General features: G+C 43.1%; 1 protein-coding gene across 1 annotated transcript in view; it reads right to left on the bottom strand.

Moving 5' to 3' along the window:
- Nucleotides 1-17,676, bottom strand: part of afg1lb (AFG1 like ATPase b) — a 140,318-nt gene extending 122,642 nt beyond the window's left edge. Inside the window, exon 1 of the mRNA XM_073055880.1 lies at nucleotides 17,444-17,676. Within this exon, the coding sequence (XP_072911981.1) occupies nucleotides 17,444-17,558 (115 nt within the window). The 5' untranslated portion in view covers nucleotides 17,559-17,676. The remainder of the gene's footprint in view (nucleotides 1-17,443) is intronic.
- Between the last annotated feature and the right edge of the window lie 2,359 nt (nucleotides 17,677-20,035).

Below are 20,035 nucleotides of genomic sequence, written 5' to 3'. Positions count from 1 at the left end.
TTCCTGACCAACTACCACGAACAATGCACCTGTGGAACCAGAGGAGTTAACAGACAGGATCACTGTTAACACCACTGTCAAGGACACTTAGCATGCCATCCCACACCAGCACTTTGGGAAGTCTGATCACCCGAATATACGTGTACTTCCGGCATACAGGCAGAGACTGAGGACTGTAGCACTAGTGGTAAGGGCCATGAAGGTATAAAGAAGGGAGACAGAACAGCATTTACAAGACCACTCTGAAACAGTGGACCGGATCGTATTCAGGGATTCACCTCTGGCTCTAAATGAATAGGGCACAGTTGTCACCGACTTCAGCAACATCTGTGTGGATGAGTGTGTGCCTTCGAGAACATAACGGACGTAACCAAACCAGAAGCCATGAATGAACCAAGTGATTCTGCTGAGAGTTAGCTCTGTGGTGATGAAGACCGACGATTCAGAATCCTAAACAACATCCAGAAGGGCATCGTAAGAGCAAAAAGGCAATCCCGTGTGAAGTCAGAGACACCATCAGATCCACAACAACTGCGGCAGGGTTTGCATGCCATTACTTCCTGGAAGGTGAGACCTAACAGCATAAGTGGCTGCGAAGATTCGCTGCCCCATGAACTTTTATGCACACTTCGAAAGAGAGAATAAAACTACACCGATGCAAATCCCCATAGTATATGGCAGTCGATACACCTCTGTGTGATGGACTATGGGTGTATGGACTCAATCTTGTTCTGAATGCTAATGCTTGCTTTATTGTTTGCATGATTTGATTTGATTCTCTCCCTCTCTGCACTTTGGGTGTTGATCTTCTTTTAAACTGGATTCATTCCGATTTCTTGTCTTGTGGCTGCCTGTTAGGCAGGAGAATCTCAAGGTTTTATAATTTATACGTACCTCGCTAACAAAATCTACTTTGAACCGCATTTGATGATGATACAAGACAAGAAAGGACACTGTGAGGATGCAAAGAATCTGCAAAAGGATATACACTCAGTAGCACTTTACGAGATACACCTGTACACCTGCTCATTAATACAGATATCTAATTGGCCAATCATGTTTCAGCAACTCACTGCATAAAAACATGCAGACATGGTCTGTTGTTGTTCAGACTAAACATCAAAATGCGGAAGAAATGTGATCTAAGTGACTTGACCATAGAATATTTGTTGGTGCCAGACTAGGTGGTTTGAGTATCTCAGAAACTACTGATCTCTTTGGATTTTCATGCAGAACAGTCTCTGGAGTTTACGGAGAATAGTGCTAAAAACAAAATTAAAAAATCGAGTGAGCAACAGCATCACTGAACACACACTTCGAACCTTGAAGTGAATGGGCTATGGCAGTAGAAGACCACAAACATACCACACACTTCGTAGTTACTTTGTCGGTGTTAGTGAGTATTCTAGAATTAAGAGAGTATGGCATACGAATTCAAACAAGAACCAGGCTTCCGTTCTCATTGTAAATGTAAGGAAGTTCAGGAAGCTTACAGATTGCCTTCAATTTATTGTAAATTGCAAGCAGTGAGTTGAAGTTAAAAGCACAAGCTGCTAAGATAAGATATTACATATGCATGCAAGAGCCAAACGTTAAGACAATCAGTTGGTGTCAAACCACGCAACATGGCTAAGTTACTTGCACCATTGTGACTTGAGTGCAAGCTGGCAGACCAGATGGATGTTGTCCCTTATCATATCAAACATGGCTACAGGTATAGGCAGTCAGTAGTTCTTATATATTTAGTAAATTTGTGTTCTCAGAGACAGTCCTGAAACAGTAATTTTGGGTGCCTGGCTCTTCGTTGTCAAAAGGTTTTAGAATATTTGCTTTAACCAGTTTCTCCCAGCGGCACTTGAACCTTCAGAGGTGTCATTATCAATTACAAAGTGCTTTCACTCTGTATCTCAAAGGAACCATTTGTCAACCCAAAGTATTGACGTAAATAATGCCAGAACTATTGAAATTGTATTGAATCACCTACTCTTACCTTTGATCTTAAGGGTATAAAAATGTAATGTACCCTTGGGTTTGTGAGCCTCTACTGAGTGTGGCTCTAGACGGATGCCTGCTTGTTGTGTTGAATAAACACTTCTATATCACCAGCTTCAGTGTCCCGCTGGTGACTTTGATCACTATCATAACATTTGGCTACAGGAGGTACCTAATAAAGTGGCCACGGAGTGAAGACAGGTCAAGTCAGCAAGCAAATAGAGTATAAACCGTGAACGTGTGAAGTAGGAACAAGGATTGCAAGCAATTCAGTAATCAAGTACTCTAATACTAGATCTTGTGAATCTAATGTCAGACAAAATTATTAAAAATGTAAAATCCTTAACTCATGTTTTAAAAACAGGACTGGTTCAACTAATAGGTTGAGTATAATATGTTCACTTTCAGATAATTCCATAACATGGAATACAAAATATAATTTAAAAAGGACTGAAATTTGTTTTCCAAATATTTAGATGTTTTCAGACTTCCAAGCTATTGGATAGAAAAATAAACTTCTCATGAAGTTCAATAAGCTGTATTAAAGGCTATTAACTCCCAGCCCCATATACTGGAACTGATCGTAGGAATCAACATCTTTTGGTCTTGTAAATTGTTTTATCAACTTTTCATAAATTGGATCTACATCAGGAGGGCTAATTTTTTTACTATAACATTGCATCATAATCCTCTCCAAAAAGTTTACTTATAGCCATTTGTGTTTATATATAGTGGCAATTGTTTTGTTATCTCAAAACCAATTGTGCTTATTGTCCAATTGTTGCTTAAAATTCTGTCAACAGATTATTGCTTATCTCTTTCAATCTCTCCGCCTCATTGCTACACTTCAGGGGATGAAGGAATTTCCAATGAGTGTGCCTGGGTCCTAATGTTAAAGATATTTTTGCTACCTTTCTTGCTATCTTGAATTCAAAGTGTGCCAATGCTATCTTGAATTCCAAAATTTTATTGGACTCTTCCTTAGCCATCTTAGGATACTTAGTAAGTAGTGGAAGTGTCCATTAACATTCATCCCTTTACTTCATTACCTACTCAGCTCAGTTCTGGCACAATAGCAACATCATTTGGCTTACCTTTGCTGAAAGATGCTTGCCAGATATTATACTAGATTATGGACCCACACAATGTGCATTATCTCATGTTCTCAATATGCCTTGCCTGAGATTCAACCCGGCCAATTTTCATTTTGCTGCAGCCCATGGAAAACTGTTGCCGCCTCCATCATCAAGGAACCCCCTCATCCAGGCCATGCTCTCTTCTCAATACAGCCATCAAGAAGGTGGTACAGGGGCCTCAGGACCCATACCACTAGGTTCAGGAACAGTAATTACCCCTCAATCATCAGGCTCTTGAACCAGAGGGGATTAACTTCACTCGCCTCATCACTACAACCCATGGATTCACTTTCAAGGACTCTTCATTTAATGCTCTCAATATTTATTATTTATTTATTATTATCTCTTTTTCTCTTTCTTTTTGTATTTGCACAGTTTATTATCTTCTGCACAGTGGCTGTTTGTCCATTCAGTTGGGTGCGGTCTTTTATTGCTTCTATTGCGCTTCTTGTATTTAGGTTCAATAGGTACACTTAATGTCAGAGAAATGTATACAATATACATCCTGAAATTCTTTTTCTTTGCAAACATCCACAAAAACAGAGGAGTTCCCCAAAGAATTTACTTTGAATGCCCGCAGGAAAATGAATCTCAGTACCACACACTCAGCACTCAATAAGCCAGGCAGCAATTTGTGTATGTTGCTTGGATTTCCAGCATCTGCAGATTTTCTCTTCTTTGTAAATGAATCTCAGTATTGTTTCGGTGACATACGTGAACTTTGATACTAAATTAACTTTGAACTTTGAAACTGCTGACAAGCAGAAAATTTCCCTTTCATATTTAAGGTAGCACACATACATTAAGGTCAGGGTTACCAACCTGGGGTCCACGGACTCCTCAGTTAATGGTTGGTGTCCAGGGCATAAAAAAGGTTGGGAACCCCTTCATCAAGGTAAAATGTACAGTTTTGGATGGACTTAAGAACTCAAACTTAACTCAATAGGAAGTTATTTAACTAGCTGGTCAGAATGGAAAATCTAAAGATTTTAAATGGATGATAAATCAATAAATCCTTGCATACAGAGGGATCATGGTGTACTGTTGAAACAGAAAGCAATTAAAAAGCAATGAGGTTTCTGTAATTGCAAAGGAAATTGAATGCAAAAGCTTAAAAGCCAAATCGAGATTGTGTTGAGGTGGGGTGACACCTCATTTGCAGCGTTGTCCACTGTGTAATACATTTGGAACTCTCATGACGTCTCACAGAAAACCTGATGGGCTCCAAACAATGGGAGCTGCAGACTGTCCCCACAGTACCTTAACTGATGAGAATGAACAGCATCAAGAGCTCATTAACCAAAAATGCACAGTGTTCGTAGTTTGTAAAGTCGGACATGTTGGGGGTAGGGTTGGGAGAATAATACAGCTCTACAAGCAGCTGAAGGTGCAGTCCAACAAAGGAAAACTTGTGGCCCAAGAACAGGTGGTGAGTGAACAAAAGCATAGGAAATGCAGCATTGATTTTTCAGCTTTATAAACACTATTTCTGGCTCAAACATACAATAGCCTACTCTGCTAAGACCCCAAAATGGAGGAGAGTGCAAGGAGAAGCATTCAGAGTTTTCTGGAAATAACACTTTGAAAAGCTCTGCAAATAAGATTCTGCCCCTGGCATCAGTGTTCTGAGAACACCAGACTCAGCCTAATGCATACCGTCCTATTCAGCCTTGCCGCCATCTTGACCTGACAATGGGTCAAGAAGGCCATATGTTAAATAACAAAGCTTCTGGGGCAGACAATATCCTTACTGAAGTTCTAAAACTTCATAAAGAGTAACCTCACACACAAATTCACAGATTCATTTCCCATATGTGAAATAAAGTAGGGTGAGGTTGAGATTATGCGGGCAGTGGGCGAATCAGCCCTCTTGTGCTTTTTGATCTTGTCACTTGAGATTCAGTTTCACTCGACCCTGCCACTTTGATCTGGCCCACGCCTTCATTAACCAGGTCCAACACTTGCCTTTGTTGAATCTTGCCCCTCTTGACATAGGATATCCGGTTTGTGGGGGTTTAGCAAGGGTTAATCGGGGTGTGCTTAGGGTTTGTGGGGCTGAAGCCAGGGTTAATCGGGAAGTGCCTAGGGTTTGTGGGGGTGTGTGCCCCTTTTGGACTTTAGGATTAGGTTTGAGTGTTGGGCTGGTGGATGTATATGTTTGGCTGGGTTAGGGTACAACAAAGAGGCCCTCTTGTTGAACATCACAGTGAATGAGATATAAATATCAGTGTCCTCCTTAACCATGTCTTCCTAATGATTGAAGAACTGCTCCTTGGATTGCAGTATGTATTTCAAGAAACACCTTTCAACAGTTCCAAGAAAACCACGGGGAGCAGCATCAACAAATGCATGCACATTGCCTACTGTGACCTTACAAAAGCCTGTTACTGGGTCAACTTAATGCAACTGTGGAGAATTGTTCACAAGTTCGGCTGCCTTCAGAAATTCATTTCCATTCTATCCCTGCCATACGACGGCATGCAAGCCTTGATTCTAATCCACAAACCTAATACAGATTTAATTCCATTATAACTAGGGTAGAGCATGGTTGTATGATTAATCCCCCTCTTTTCTCAATCTTTCTTGTTGTAATAATCACCACCTTATCTCATACTAGCATCAAGGTGGTCAGGAGCCCGAAGTCACACTCAATGTTTTTAGGAACAGCCTCTTCCCTCCCCTCCCCTCCACCATCAGATTTCTGAATGGTCCATGAACACCACCTCACTACTTTGCTCTCTTTTTGCACTTCTTATTTATTTTTTTAAATATTAATTATTTTAACATAGTATTTTTATATATTATTTCTTATTATATAATTTATAACATATTTATGTATTGCACTGTACTGCTGCCGCAAAACAACAAATTTCATGACATATGTCAGTGATAACAAACCTGATTCTGAATTAAGCATCCCATTGAAGTGAAGCTAATCTACAGTTAAAAGAGAAACTGTCGAAAATCTGGTCACTCCAACTTCAATCATTAAGAGGAGGTAAGCAGATAACGTTTGCACTTGTACACATTCGGATGCTAAGCTCCATGTCATTATTGACTCATTTACTGAAACATACAACAGAATGAAAAATGTAAGATGATACCAGCAACCAACGGCGACGTGTAGCAGACCGCTCACAAAGCTACTAGATACTCTCCTTTGTCTAGATAAGTCTCTCCTTCTGAACTGCGATCAAATCGGCCTGTAACTTCCCTTTTAAGGATGTTCTTTTGAGCCAACTAAACAATCTGGGGTTTTTGCCATCACCTGGGGGATTTGGCGAAGTAGAGCGCGGCCATCACTGGGGGTGCACGCTGCGTCGCTGCCTGATAGCGGAAGCCCAACCTGTGGTCGGCTCCATTACTCCCCGTTGAGTACAGCGTCGAGCAAGATTAAGATCATTGAGAATGAGAGAGGAAAACAAACAGGTGTTCAGTGCTACGTCCCTGTAATTGCCCCGTCGCCCCCTCCCCCCCATTCTTTTTACTAACACCGTCACGCCATGCCGCCACGTTCAGGGGCAGTTGTTGTCCTGCAGCCATTGGGCTTCCAGACAGGCTTCATTCACCTCAATGCTGAATGGGCTCCGCAGCTGTGGATTCACTTTCGGGCAATCTGCAGCTCATGTTCCCAGTGTTATTGCTGATTTTATTTTTACCATTTGCCCGATTTCATCAGGTTGCTTCAGCACTGAACTAACTGCAGCCATCGGCACTCGCCTCAGTGTTGAACTGGCTCTGTGGATGTGGCCTGCAGCCATCGGCACTCGCCTCAGTGTTGAACTGGCTCTGTGGATATGGCCTGAAGCCATCGGCACTCGCCTCAGTGTTGAACTGGCTCTGTGACTGTGGCCTGCAGCCATCGGCACTCACCTCAGTGTTGAACTGGCTCTGTGGATATGGCCTGAAGCCATCGGCACTCGCCTCAGTGTTGAACTGGCTCTGTGGATATGGCCTGAAGCCATCGGCACTCGCCTCAGTGTTGAACTGGCTCTGTGGATATGGCCTGCAGCCATCGGCACTCGCCTCAGTGTTGAACTGGCTCTGTGGATATGGCCTGAAGCCATCGGCACTCGCCTCAGTGTTGAACTGGCTCTGTGGATATGGCCTGCAGCCATCGGCACTCGCCTCAGTATTGAACTGGCTCTGTGGATATGGCCTGCAGCCATCGGCACTCGCCTCAGTGTTGAACTGGCTCTGTGGATATGGCCTGCAGCCATCGGCACTCGCCTCAGTGTTGAACTGGCTCTGTGGATGTGGCCTGCAGCCATCGGCACTCGCCTCAGTGTTGAACTGGCTCTGTGGATATGGCCTGAAGCCATCGGACTTCTGGATGCTTCACTGGGCTCAGCGCTGAACTGGCTCGAAGGCTGTGGACTCACTTTCAAGGACTCTGCAGTTAATGTTCTGTGTGTTCTTTTTTTGCATGATTTGTTCTTTTTTTCCCCCAAACATTGGGTGTTTGACAGCCTTTGTTCTCTGGGTGCGCTTTTTTAAAAAAAATGGGTTTTCTTGTGTTTCTTTGTTTTGTGGCCGCCTGCAACAAGAGGAACCTCAAGGTTTTATGCAGTACACATACTTTGATAACAAATGTGCTTTGAACTTTGAATAGGCTCACACTGAACATCAGCAAAGCAAATGTCCTGTCCCTGTATATCTCCTCTGTACCTACTTCTAGGCACCTTAAAACTGTGCCCTCTCGTGTTAGCCATAAACTGTGCCCTCTCCTGTTAGCCATTAAACTGCGCCCTCTCTTCTTAGCCATAAACTGCGCCCTCTCTTCTTAGCCATAAACTGCGCCCTCTCTTCTTAGCCATAAACTGCGCCCTCTCTTAGCCATAAACTGCGCCCTCTCTTCTTAGCCATAAACTGCGCCCTCTCTTCTTAGCCATAAACTGCGCCCTCTCGTCTTAGCCATTAAACTGCGCCCTCTCCTGTTAGCCATTAAACTGCGCCCTCTCCTGTTAGCCATAAACTGCACCCTCTCCTGTTAGCCATTAAACTGTGCCCTCTCCTGTTAGCCATTAAACTGTGCCCTCTCCTGTTAGCTATAAACTGTGCCCTCTCCTGTTAGCCATTAAACTGTGCCCTCTCCTGTTAGCCATTAAACTGTGCCCTCTCCTGTTAGCCATTAAACTGTGCCCTCTCCTGTTAGCCATTAAACTGTGCCCTCTCCTGTTAGCCATAAACTGTGCCCTCTCCTGTTAGCCATAAACTGTGCCCTCTCGTGTTAGCCATTAAACTGTGCCCTCTCGTGTTAGCCATTAAACTGTGCCATCTCCTGTTAGCCATAAACCTGTACAACACCAACCTGCAACAATGTAGTTCCACACCAAGACCTGGCAAAACGAAGACCACCTTCAAATCTCAGGGACCACCCCTCAGCAAAGGTAGAGCACACCACTGCCTCCTGTACACCAGTGCAATCTACTCCTATCTGAGGAAAAGAACACTCAAAGATCAAGACTTCACCATTCCTGGCAAAAAGCTGAGTGGGCAAAAGGGATCAGTGTTCCCTGCACACACTGTGATATTATCTTCTTTAGATAGCATTCTCAAATTCACCAAAACTGCCTTTGCAAACTCCTCCAAATCCACAAGCAGGATAAGTGAATCAATGTTAGTGTGCTCAGTCAGGCCAACACTCACATCATCCAGGCTGAAATTACATCCCATCTATTCCTTCGGCTGAACATATACCTGACTTCAGACTCCCAAATCAGGAACTCTACTCCAAGCCTTGTCACAGCAAGATTATCAGGAGTGTTGAAATGCTCCAACTACATTATCAATGTCTCTCTTGCAAAAATAAAACATCGCTACTCATGCACGAGGAATCCACGGTCCATGACATAAAAATAATAAAGGAGTATCGGGGACTGATTAAGAATCTCAAGTCTCTTCACGGGAATCACATGGAAACTTAGAACAGTGCAGGGACCTTACCACCTCCACAGGACACACCCAACAAGCAGAGCATATGGATCCTACATCGTTCGTGGAGTTTAGAAAATCGTGGCCCCAATACTGGCAAATGTGACTGAAGGGCCCAACTAATTTATGCTGATCAAGATGCCATCGAAAGAAGTCAATTTGCCAGAGTTTGGTCCACAACTTTCTAAACCTTTCCTATACATGTACAATATTGTGCAAAAGTTTTAACCATATATTAAAAAATTCTGTGACGTGAAGATGCTTTCAAAAATATGAAATGAGAAGTGTCTAAATATCCCTGTAAGTCCCAGATTCACCACAATTCATAATTACCCCATAAGGAAGTCGCATTGCTTGCCCCATCAATAATTCGTAGGGGCTGAGACCCAGCCTGCAGTTTGGAAGTTGCTTGTAATCCCATCAGGATTCCTGGTAATACATCAACCCATGTCTTTCCTGTCTCAGTTACAGCTTTGGCTAAGGTATTCTTAATTGTTCGGTTCATCTTTTCTACCACTCCTGAACTCTGAGGGTGGTAGGGTACATGGAACCGTTGTCACATTTCCTGAATCACTTTCCCTGTGAAATGTGCTCCATCTGGTCTGGAGTTTCCCACCTTGGGATGATTTCCTGAACTAGAACCGGTGCAGTGAGGCTGGCAGTGCAATCCCTTGTTGGGAAAGCCTCTACCCACCGGGTGAAGTGATCCATAATTACTAGACAGTAGTTTTTCCTCCTGCTTTCTGGCATCTGGATGTTGTCCCAGGGTCCCCTCAGCATGACTGGTTTGCTGCTGGAGCTTTATGCTGGGTGCAAATGATACAACAGTGACAGAATTTCTCAACATCCCTGGCCACCACCAGTCTTGCCAGAGGGTTGTGATCATGTTCTGCCTTCTCTGATGCATCACCCCATGATATAACTTCAGAAGTATCTGCTCAATACATTTTGGGGCCACCTTGACTCCTTCCCCATGGGTTCAATTCCTATCTGGTCCCTCCTTTGCTCCATTTCTCCTTCTCTTCTGCCTCCACCTCTTCATATAATTTTAGTAAACTGGCTTCAGACATTTCTTCCTGCACATGAGCAATTTCAATCGCTGCCATCTTGTTCTTCTACTGCCATCTTTGCACTAATGTCCACCCACCCATTTCCTTTCTGATCCTAGCTCTCTCCTGTTTCTGGTGAGCCTTTACTTTATTCACTGACACCTCTGCTGACAGTCACTGCTTCCAGCAGTTTTTGTATTAGGTGCCCCTGCTGAATACCTGCACCGGTTGAGGTTACAAATCCTCTTCGTGCCCATGCCATCAAGATAATCATGCACCACCCCAAAGGCGCTATCTGCGTATATATTCGCTCGCCTGCCTTTACTGTAGCGCAATGCTTACATCAGGACCACCAGTTCCGCCGGCTGAGCTGAGCAATCCCCTGGCAGTGCTCCTGAAGCTAATTCTTCACCAGTTTCCTTCACTATCATTACTGTCTAGTGAACAGCCATCAGTGTGTCAGCTTTTATGGGATTCTGCTTATGGGGTTTCTACAGGACCCCCCTCTATTTTAACTGGGTTTATCTTTACTCAACCACAATCTTGCTTGTATCTAGCCCACACTGCTGGGAACTGCTGTCAAAGTAACTCACAGACACCATCTTAGCTCTAGACTCTGATGATTGGAGTGACTGCGGCAGCACTGGCTATGTTGTGTACTCCGTTGGCTGTATGTGGTCGCTGCCCCTGGCTTGTCCATATTATTTCTCCCTTGCCTGAATCTATAGTGGCCCCTGCTTCTCCAAGGATGGTACCCTCATTATTTGGACAGACCCAGAAAAACATTGGAAGCTGCACCCTGCCATTTTTTGAGAATCTGCGACTTGCTTCTTCCTGCTTTCAACATACACAAAATCTGCAGATTTTCTCTCATTTCCTTCTGCTTTCACCGTTTTCACTCCTACGCCCGTAATATACATAGCCTGCCTGGTTGTCACCAAGGGTACGTCAGTTACTGATACAGAGGCACTTGTGTGTCAACTAACACATCACATTCCCAACAATGCTGTTGCGTACATCCACGGGTCACCAGTGCTGGCAGTGGGGAGCACCGCGAAGCCATCTCCAGCAGCTCTGTGATCTGATCGGCAGTCAGTTTGGTCAGACTGGGTGCTGATGGGATGAGAGGTTACTGGTCTGCTGTGACTTTCACCTGCTTGGCATTCCTCTTTTTTGAATGCCTCCTCCAACCATATCCTGTTAGGACACAGCTGTAGCATATTTACTGTTTTATGCGTGGTCTGACAGTCCTTCACTAGGTGCCCTGGTTGCTGGCACACAAAGCAAACCCTCTGTGATTTCACGGCAGCTCCATCCACTGTAGCCACTTTACGATTTCTCTTGCACTTTCTTTGGTCTATCTCACAGACCCATGAAACTACTGCAGAATAGGTCATCCCCACCGCTGTCCCTAAATCTACAACTTCCTTTTCTGTTGAGCTCAGGCCTTCCTTCATCGTACCCTACCTGAATACCCCTCATACACTCAGTATTTATGTTCTCCATAATCCATGGCAGTCTATCCGCTTTTTCAATCAGTGACATTGTCGGTCTCCGGTTCCTCTCACTTCCTCCCAGTTGCTGCCTCACTTCCCCTTTAAAAGAGCAATATCTTTCTTCATTGCTGACAGTCTCAGTAGTTGCCCATGTGCCATCCTGCAACTCCTGGGCCATACTGTCCCACATATTCCTTGGGCACTTCACTTTTACCAACACGTGTATACCTTTAGGATGCATCTGGCGAATTTCAACCATTTCCTCGAGCTGGCGCCAGAATTCCAAATTCCCACCTGCAACTTTAAGTGAGGGCAACACTGACAAAGTGCTCTGTTTCTCCCTGGGGGATGAAGTGTGTAATAAGGACCAAGCGCTGGCTCGGATCATCAGGGTTCTCAACCTGATGTTGCCTGACCTCAATAGGTGCCATCCTGACAGATACATCTGGGTAAAACCTCTCCCTGAAATATCTCCACAGCAATTCCCATACAATGCAAAACAGAAATGATGGATACAAGTTAAACAGTCAACACTTAAAACCGCAGAATATTTACTCCGCAATCTGTTACTTACGTGCATCCAAACTTCCGATGCCTGCTGTATCCTTTTGCATCACACTCGCAAAATGCGGATGCTAAAATGCAGCTCCCGGAACAAGCATCCATGCTCCCCACTGGCATTCCCAACCTTCAATAACCACCCCTCGCAACTGGTGGCTCCATTTCACCAAATTAACACCCAAAGTTTCGTCTCTTACATAAACAGAAATGCAGACACACTATCTTTATATCTACAAGTTCAGCTCTTCATATTTGTGATACCTTGCATTCCTGTGCACCACCAACCTGAACAGGTCCAAGTGTGTGTGCTAGTTTTAAAAATACTCACCCACTTAGAATGCCAACACCACTGGCCTACAATGGGTCACAAGAAGGTATCCTACACCTGACACCAAATATTGTTGCATGAATGAAGTCACCAGAGAAAAGGACTGGCAGATATGAAGCAGCATCTTTATTTGATGAAACAAGATACAATAGGCATCATACTGAGACCCTTTCGATGGAAAGGTCTGGTTGGCCCAATGCTAGCTGACATTTTATATGCTAAACATCAAAGGACAATTCCATATTTACAATGCATCCACAATAACTTCTTTGAAATTACACACCATTGTTCAGAGCTGCATTTTAAATTTAATCTACAATCTATCTTCAGATTTGAAGATGGATGGCTGACGTTATTTGCTATACAGGTGCCCCCCCCCCCCGTTTTTCGACCGTTCACTTTACAACAACTCGCTGTTACGAAAGACCTACATTAATACCTGTTTTCGCTAACCAAAGAGGATTTTCGCTTTTACGAAAAAAAGGCGCCCGCTTTATACGTGTGTTTACCCCAAGAAAGACTATAATGACCGTGAAGCCTTGTGCGGGCAGTTGTTTGCGCATGCGTGTACGTGCGTACGCATGCATGTATGTGGGTAGCTGTGGACATGCCGATTTTTTTCCTCCAAATCGATTTTGGCTCACTGTCTTCCTGAGTTTGATAGGTGAAACTACACCATACCTACAATATTTCTACTTTATATAGGGTGTATATTTATCATATCATTCCTGCTTTTACTACATGTTAGTGTTATTTTAGGTTTTATGTGTTATTTGGTTTGATTTGGTAGGTTTTTTTTGGGTCTGGGAATGCTCAAAAATTTTTCCCATATAAATTAATGGTAAATGCTTCTTCGCTTTACGACATTTTGGTTTACAAATGGTTTCATAGGAACACTCTACCTTCGGATTGCAGGGTAAACCTGTACATGCTAAACCCAAAAATTGCTCTAACACTATGAAGTTCATAGAGTTCATTGAGTTTAGAAAATTATGGCCCAAATACTGGCAAATGTGACTTAATGGCCCAACTAGTTTATGCTGATCAAGCTGCCATTCAAAGAAATCCCATTTGCCAGAGTTTGGCCCATAACTTTTTAAACTTTTCCTACCCTTGCACAGTATTGTGCAAAAGACATAGGCTCATGTAAAAAAAAATCTGTAAAGTGAAGATGCTTTCAAACATAATAGAAAGTTTCCAAGTATCAAAATATTTACTATAAAGAGCAGTACACAGTAAAAAGCTTAAATCAAATCAATATTTGATGTGACCACCCTTTGCATTTAAAACTGCATCAATTATCTTAGTTACACTGTTGTTCAGTTTTATAAGAAAATCGGTTTGTAGGTTGCCACAGGAGAACTTGACACAGTTCTTCTGCAGATCTTGATTTTCTTCCTTGCTCTGTCTCTACAGAGAACCCCAGACAGCCTTAATATAACTAAGATCAAGGCTCTGTGAAGGCCAAACAATTTGAAACCATATTAGAAATCTAGGGTGCCTAAGACTTTTGCACAGTCACATACTTGTCCAATTGTCCCTTGAAACTTTGTACTTGGCTCAACCACTTTCTCCGGCAGCACATTCCACACACATACCATACTTTGTGTAAAAATAAGTTGCCCCCAAGTTCCTTATAAATCTTTGCCCTCTCACCTTAAACCTATTACCTCTTATTCTTGATTCCCAACCCAGGGATAAAGACTGAGTGGATTTACCCTGTCTATGCCCCTCATGATTTTATACACCTCTGTGAGCTCACCTCTCAGTCTCCTATTAGTCTCTAAAGTCTCTGCCTGTCCAAACTCTCCCTATAAACCAGTTCCACAAGTGCTGGCAATGTCCAGAAAAAAAAAATCTGCATTTGATCCAGTTTAATAACATCTTTCTTATAGAAGGGTGACCAAAACTGAACACAATATTCCAAGTACAGCCTCACCAGTGTCCTGTACTAGTGAACCACAATCTCCCAATTTTTATATTCAGTGCCCTGACTTATGAATGCCAGAATACCAAAAGCCTTCTTAATCACTCTATGCACCTGTGACATCACTTTCAGGGAACCACGTACTTGTTCCCCCATATTCATCTGTTCTGCAACACTCCCATTCACTGTGAAATATTATCCTGGATGGATCTCATCAACCAGCTCAGAAACCACAACACTGAAATGCAAACGAGTTATTCTTGACCCAAAGGACTGAAAATGAAAGTGCTTCACTGCAAGGGAACTGCAGTTCAAAATATTATAAATCCAGCTGAGCTTTTATAGGAGACACAAGAACTGCAGATGCTGGAATCTGGACCAACAAACAATCTCTGCAACAAGCAGCATCAGTTGGGGGGGGGGGCGGAGGAGTAATTACCAATATTTGGGGTTGAAACCCTGTAGCAGGAGATTTTTAAGGACTTTGACAATTTCACATTTGGAGTAATATAGCAGCTGTGGTCTGTATTCTAAAAGGAGTGTATACTTCCTCCGGAGTCAGTGGAATTTAGAGTCACTAAACTGATTCTTGAGAATGAAATAGTTGAAGTTGCAACAGTTAGCTTCACAGAGGTTTAATAATACAAGACTTGATAAAAGCCACAAAAACAAATTTTGTCAAGTGACCAGATCTTACACAAAGTGAACAAACCTTACTCAAAGAACGATGCTTTAAGGAACAACGTAAATGGAGAGAAATAGATTGGTTTAATGCAGAAGCTCCAGGCACAAAGCCTTGACAGAAAAAAAAAGCTATCAATAGGAAGTAGGAAAATCAGGAATACTCTGTAAAGTGAAACTGAAGAAACAATCACAGCTGAACAAATATTATAGCTCAGTAATAGTGCTCATTATTACACATATCAGAAGGTGAAGGCCAGATTCAAAGTCAAAGTCAACTTTAGTATGCACGGATGCAATGAAAAACATATTTGCATAAAACTTGCTTAAATATACCAAGCTAAGAATTTTGAAGACAATAACCTTCAATAATGGTTTTCATTTTAATAAATGCTAATTTACCCAGAAAGAAGTTAAGGTTAAAGTTTAAAGTCTAAAGTTTAAAGTTTAAAGTCATCAGGCCGGTGCTTATGCCGGTTTCTGTGGCGCGAAGCGACTGAGAGTACGAGATTTCCCCCACCCCACCCCCACCCCACCCCCACCCCACCCGGATAGGATGCTAGTCTATTGCGAGGTTAACCCCCAGCATTTTGCCAGTACCCATTTTCAGCTGGGTAGACTGGATCAGTGTGTGGTTAAGTGTCTTGCAAGGACACAACACGCCGCCTCTGCTGCTGGGGCTCGAACTCACGACCTTCAGATCGCTGGCCCAACGCCTTAACCACTTGGCTACACGCCACACCCAGAAAGAAATGCTGCCTACAATTCTCAACGAGCAACAGGATCGGAATGCTGACTATCCAACCGTGGTACTTGGTGCAAACTATCAAATGTAAAACTTATCTACGTAACCATAAGAATGCATTTCTTCTAAAAGCATTATCCTTGAAATAAGATGAACAGATCACACTACATGATACTGGCTTCACACATTTCATTGCTTCTCAAGTCTGCGATTCTACACAAATCATCAATTATCTGGTTGTCCTTTACACTTGTGTACTAGAAATAACATTAAACAATTTACAGCACTTAGGAAGCTCATAGTGTCCATTTCATTGAGAATAAAGTTATACTGCATATTTAGACCATATGACTATAATCTAAATGGGGGTACGGTTCAAACATCAGAGGTGCAGAATGACTTGGGAGTCCTCATGCAAGAATCTCATAAGGTAAATTTACAGGTTGAGTCTGTGGTAAAGAAGTCAAGTTCAACGTTGGCAGTTATTTCAAGGGGAACAGAATATAAAAGCAAGGAGATAATGCTGAGGCTTTATAAGACACGAGTCAGGCCGCACTTGGGAGTACTGTCAACAGTTTTGGAACCCGTACCTCAGAAAGGAGGTGTTGTCATTGGAGAGAGTCCAGAGGAGGTTCACAAGGATGATTCCAGGAATGAAAGGGTGAACCTGTGAGGAGGGTTTGGCAGCTTTGGGCCTGTACTCACTGGAATTTAGAACAATGCGGGGGGGGGGGGGGTATCACTGAAACGTACTGAATGGTTAAAGAACTAGCTAGGGTAGGCATGGAGAGGATGTTTCCTATGGTCAGGTTATCCAGAACTTGAGGGCACAGCCTCAAAATTGAGGAGCGACCTTTTAGAACAGAGGTAAGGAGGATTTTTTTTTGCTGGAGAGTAGCGAATCTGTGGAATGCTCTGCCACAGAATGCAGTGGAGGCCAAGTCCGTGGGTATATTTAAGGCGGAAATTGATAGTTTCCTGATCAGTCAGGGCATCAAAGGATATGACGAAAAGGCAGGTATTTGGGGTTGAGTGGGATCCAAGATCAGCTGTGATGGGCTGAATGGCCTAATTCTGCTCCTATGTTTTATGGTCTTATGATACAGGACCATTAGGATTAATGCTCATGTATCATCAGACAACCTTTATTTCGACCATTTGGCCCATCGAGTCTGTTCTGCCATTCAATCATGGCTGATTTCCCCCCCCCCTCCCCATTCTTTTGTATTCTCCTTATACCCCTTAACCCCACCCCCTTGCCAATCAAGAAACCATCAATCTATGGTTTAAATGCCTACGGCAATGAATTCCATATATTCGCCAACCTTTGGCTGAAGAAATTCCTCCTCACTTCAGTCCTAAAGGGGCATACCTTTGAACACACTTCCAGGCAGTAAATTCCAGACCCCAAGCGCCCGAAGTATATATTTGTCAACAAGCAAGTTGTGGTCCTCGCCACCACAGCGCTTTTTTTAAAAAAAAACGAGTTAAAGCTCTTTCCAAATCTTTCCCTGCCGGCGTTCCCGGCCTCGGGACCCCGAGCCCGCCCAGTTCCACGATTCGTCGTCCGGCAGCCGACTGTGATCGCACTCACCCCTCACACAACCAAGGCCGGTCAGCCGCGACTTGTATCTGAACCAACGACCCTCGCCATTCGACACACCGGCCCAGCGCCCGATAGCAACCAAGGACGTCCTGCCGGTCGCCATCTTCGGAAATGTCAACAACAATTAACTTTATTTCAACACGCACAACTCCGGCGCTTTGTGTCCAGATTCCTGCGTTTCCGTGTTGGGGTGAAAGGGGTTGAAAGTTTGGCGTCGCCTCTTGCCGCTTGTAGGCAGCTGATGAGGGGAGGTCTGATCGCCGACATTCTCGGGCTCAGAAAGTGATAATTATTTGTCAAGACGAAAGATGGTCTTTTATTGACACCCGAACAGGTTATGTTTCAGGTAGAACCTTCATCAGAACTGTTCTGTTAACGTACTCTACTTTCTTTGTCTGATCTTCTGAGTGTTTCCAGAAGTTTCTGTTTTTATTATAAACGCTGACTTACTTGCTATAATGTCACTTGCTTTGTTAGAAATCTGAAACAGTTCTTTTTAAAACATTCTCACAGAAGACTACACCATGCACTTTGTGAATCTTCCTATGCAATGGAATTTCTCAAATTTTGCTAATAATTTTATCGTATTAAAAAGTGCTGTACTGGGACTCAGCACTGATTCCAGCGGTACACCACTTGTCAGGGTCCTCCACTCCGAATAATACCCCCTTCATCCTCTCACAAACAAGAGAAAACCTGCAGATGCTGGAAATCCAAACAACACACGCAAAATGCTGTAGGAACTCAGCAGGTGAGGCAACATCTATGGAAAAAAAAGTACAGTCGACATTTCGGACCAAGATGCTTCAGCAGGACCCTCCATCCTCTGACTTCTTCCACCAAAGTTCAAAGTAAATTTATTGTCCAAGTACGTTAATGTAACCACATACTAATTAATTTTCTTGCAGGCATTCACAACAGAATACAGAAATACAACAGAATCAATAGAAAACTACACACAAAGACTGACAAACAGCCAATGTGAAAAATTATAAATAATACTGAGAACAGGAGTTGTAGATTCTTTGAAAATCCGTCCAAAGGTTGTGTAATTGTTTGTTGCTGAGGTGAGTGAAGTTAACCACGCTGCTTCAGGAACCTGATGGTTGAAGGTAATGATTGCTCCTGAACCTAGTGTTGTGGGTCCTAAGGCTCCTGTACCTCCCTCCCAATGGCAGCAGTGAGGACAGAAGATGGCCTGGATGGTGGAGGTCCCAGCTGATGGATGTGGTGTAGATATGCTCAATGGTAGGAAGGGTTTTGCCTGTGATGGACTATATCCTCTACTTTTTGGAGGTTTTTCTCTTCTTGGGTATTGGTATTTCCATACCAGGTTGTGATGTATCCAGTCTGGATGCTCTCTGCTGTACATCTGTAGAAGTTTAAAGTTTCAGATGACATGCTGAATCTGTTCACATTTCTAAGAAAGCAGAGGTGCTAACTTGCCTTCTTTGTAATGTCATTTACATGCCAGTCCCAGGACAGATCCTCTAAAGTTATAACACCAAAGAATTTCAAGTTACTGCCCCTCTGCCCCTCCGATCATCTAAATAGGACTAGCTCATGGACCTCTGGTTTCTTCATGCTGTAGACAATAAATAGCACTTTGGACTTGCTGACATTGAATGAAAAGTTGTTGTTGTGGCACCATTCAAACAGGTATGCAATCTCCCTATGGCAATTTGTCGCCACCTTTGATTTGGAAAACAACAGCAATGTCATCATCAGACTTAAATATTGCATTGGAACTGTCCTTAGCTTCACAGTCACAACTATAAAGTGAATAGAGCAGGCACACTAAGCGTACATCCTTGTGGTGCATCTCTGCAGATGGCAATTATGGAGGAAATGTTGCTGCTAATCTGTAATAACTGGGGTCTGCATGTGAGGATATCAAGGATCCAGTTGTAGATGGAGGTATTGAGAACTAGGTCTTGGGGATTAATGATTAGTTTCAAGGGCATGATAGTGTTGAAAGCTGAGCTGTAGTCAATGAAGAGCATCCTGATGTCCAGATGTTCTAGAGCTAAGTGAAGAGGCAATGAAATGGCATCTGCCATTGTGACATCAGGCAAATTAGAGCAGTACCAAGTCTCTCTTCAGTCAGGAGTTGATATGTTTCAAGGCCAACTTCTCAAAGCACTTCAGCACAGTGGATGTAAGAGCTACTGGACGATAGTCATTGAGCCAGCATACCAAGATTTTATTGGGCACCAGTACAATTGTGAAATCTGTTCAAACCAAGCCAATTTTGTGTCCAATTTGCTGGCTCACTTTGGATCCTATTCCAGACAGGCCTACCATGCAGAAACTTGACAAGGGCCTTGCTATAGTCCATATACAGTAGAAAATGTCTACCAGTATGTGCTCATTAATCCCCTTGGTCACCCCTTTACAAAAGGAAATGTGACAATGATAAAAAATGGATCAGTGTAAATGATCAGTATGGACCCAATGGGTCATTAATGAAGGATTAGTGTAAATGGTCAGTATGGACCCAATGGGTCATTAATGAAGGATTAGTGTAAATGGTCAGTATGGACCCAATGGGTCATTAATGAAGGATTAGTGTAAATGGTC

Source organism: Hemitrygon akajei, chromosome 9 (assembly GCF_048418815.1).
Source record: "Hemitrygon akajei chromosome 9, sHemAka1.3, whole genome shotgun sequence".
NCBI classification, from domain to species: Eukaryota; Metazoa; Chordata; class Chondrichthyes; order Myliobatiformes; family Dasyatidae; genus Hemitrygon; species Hemitrygon akajei.
This window is presented reverse-complemented; position numbering and strand designations above follow the sequence as displayed.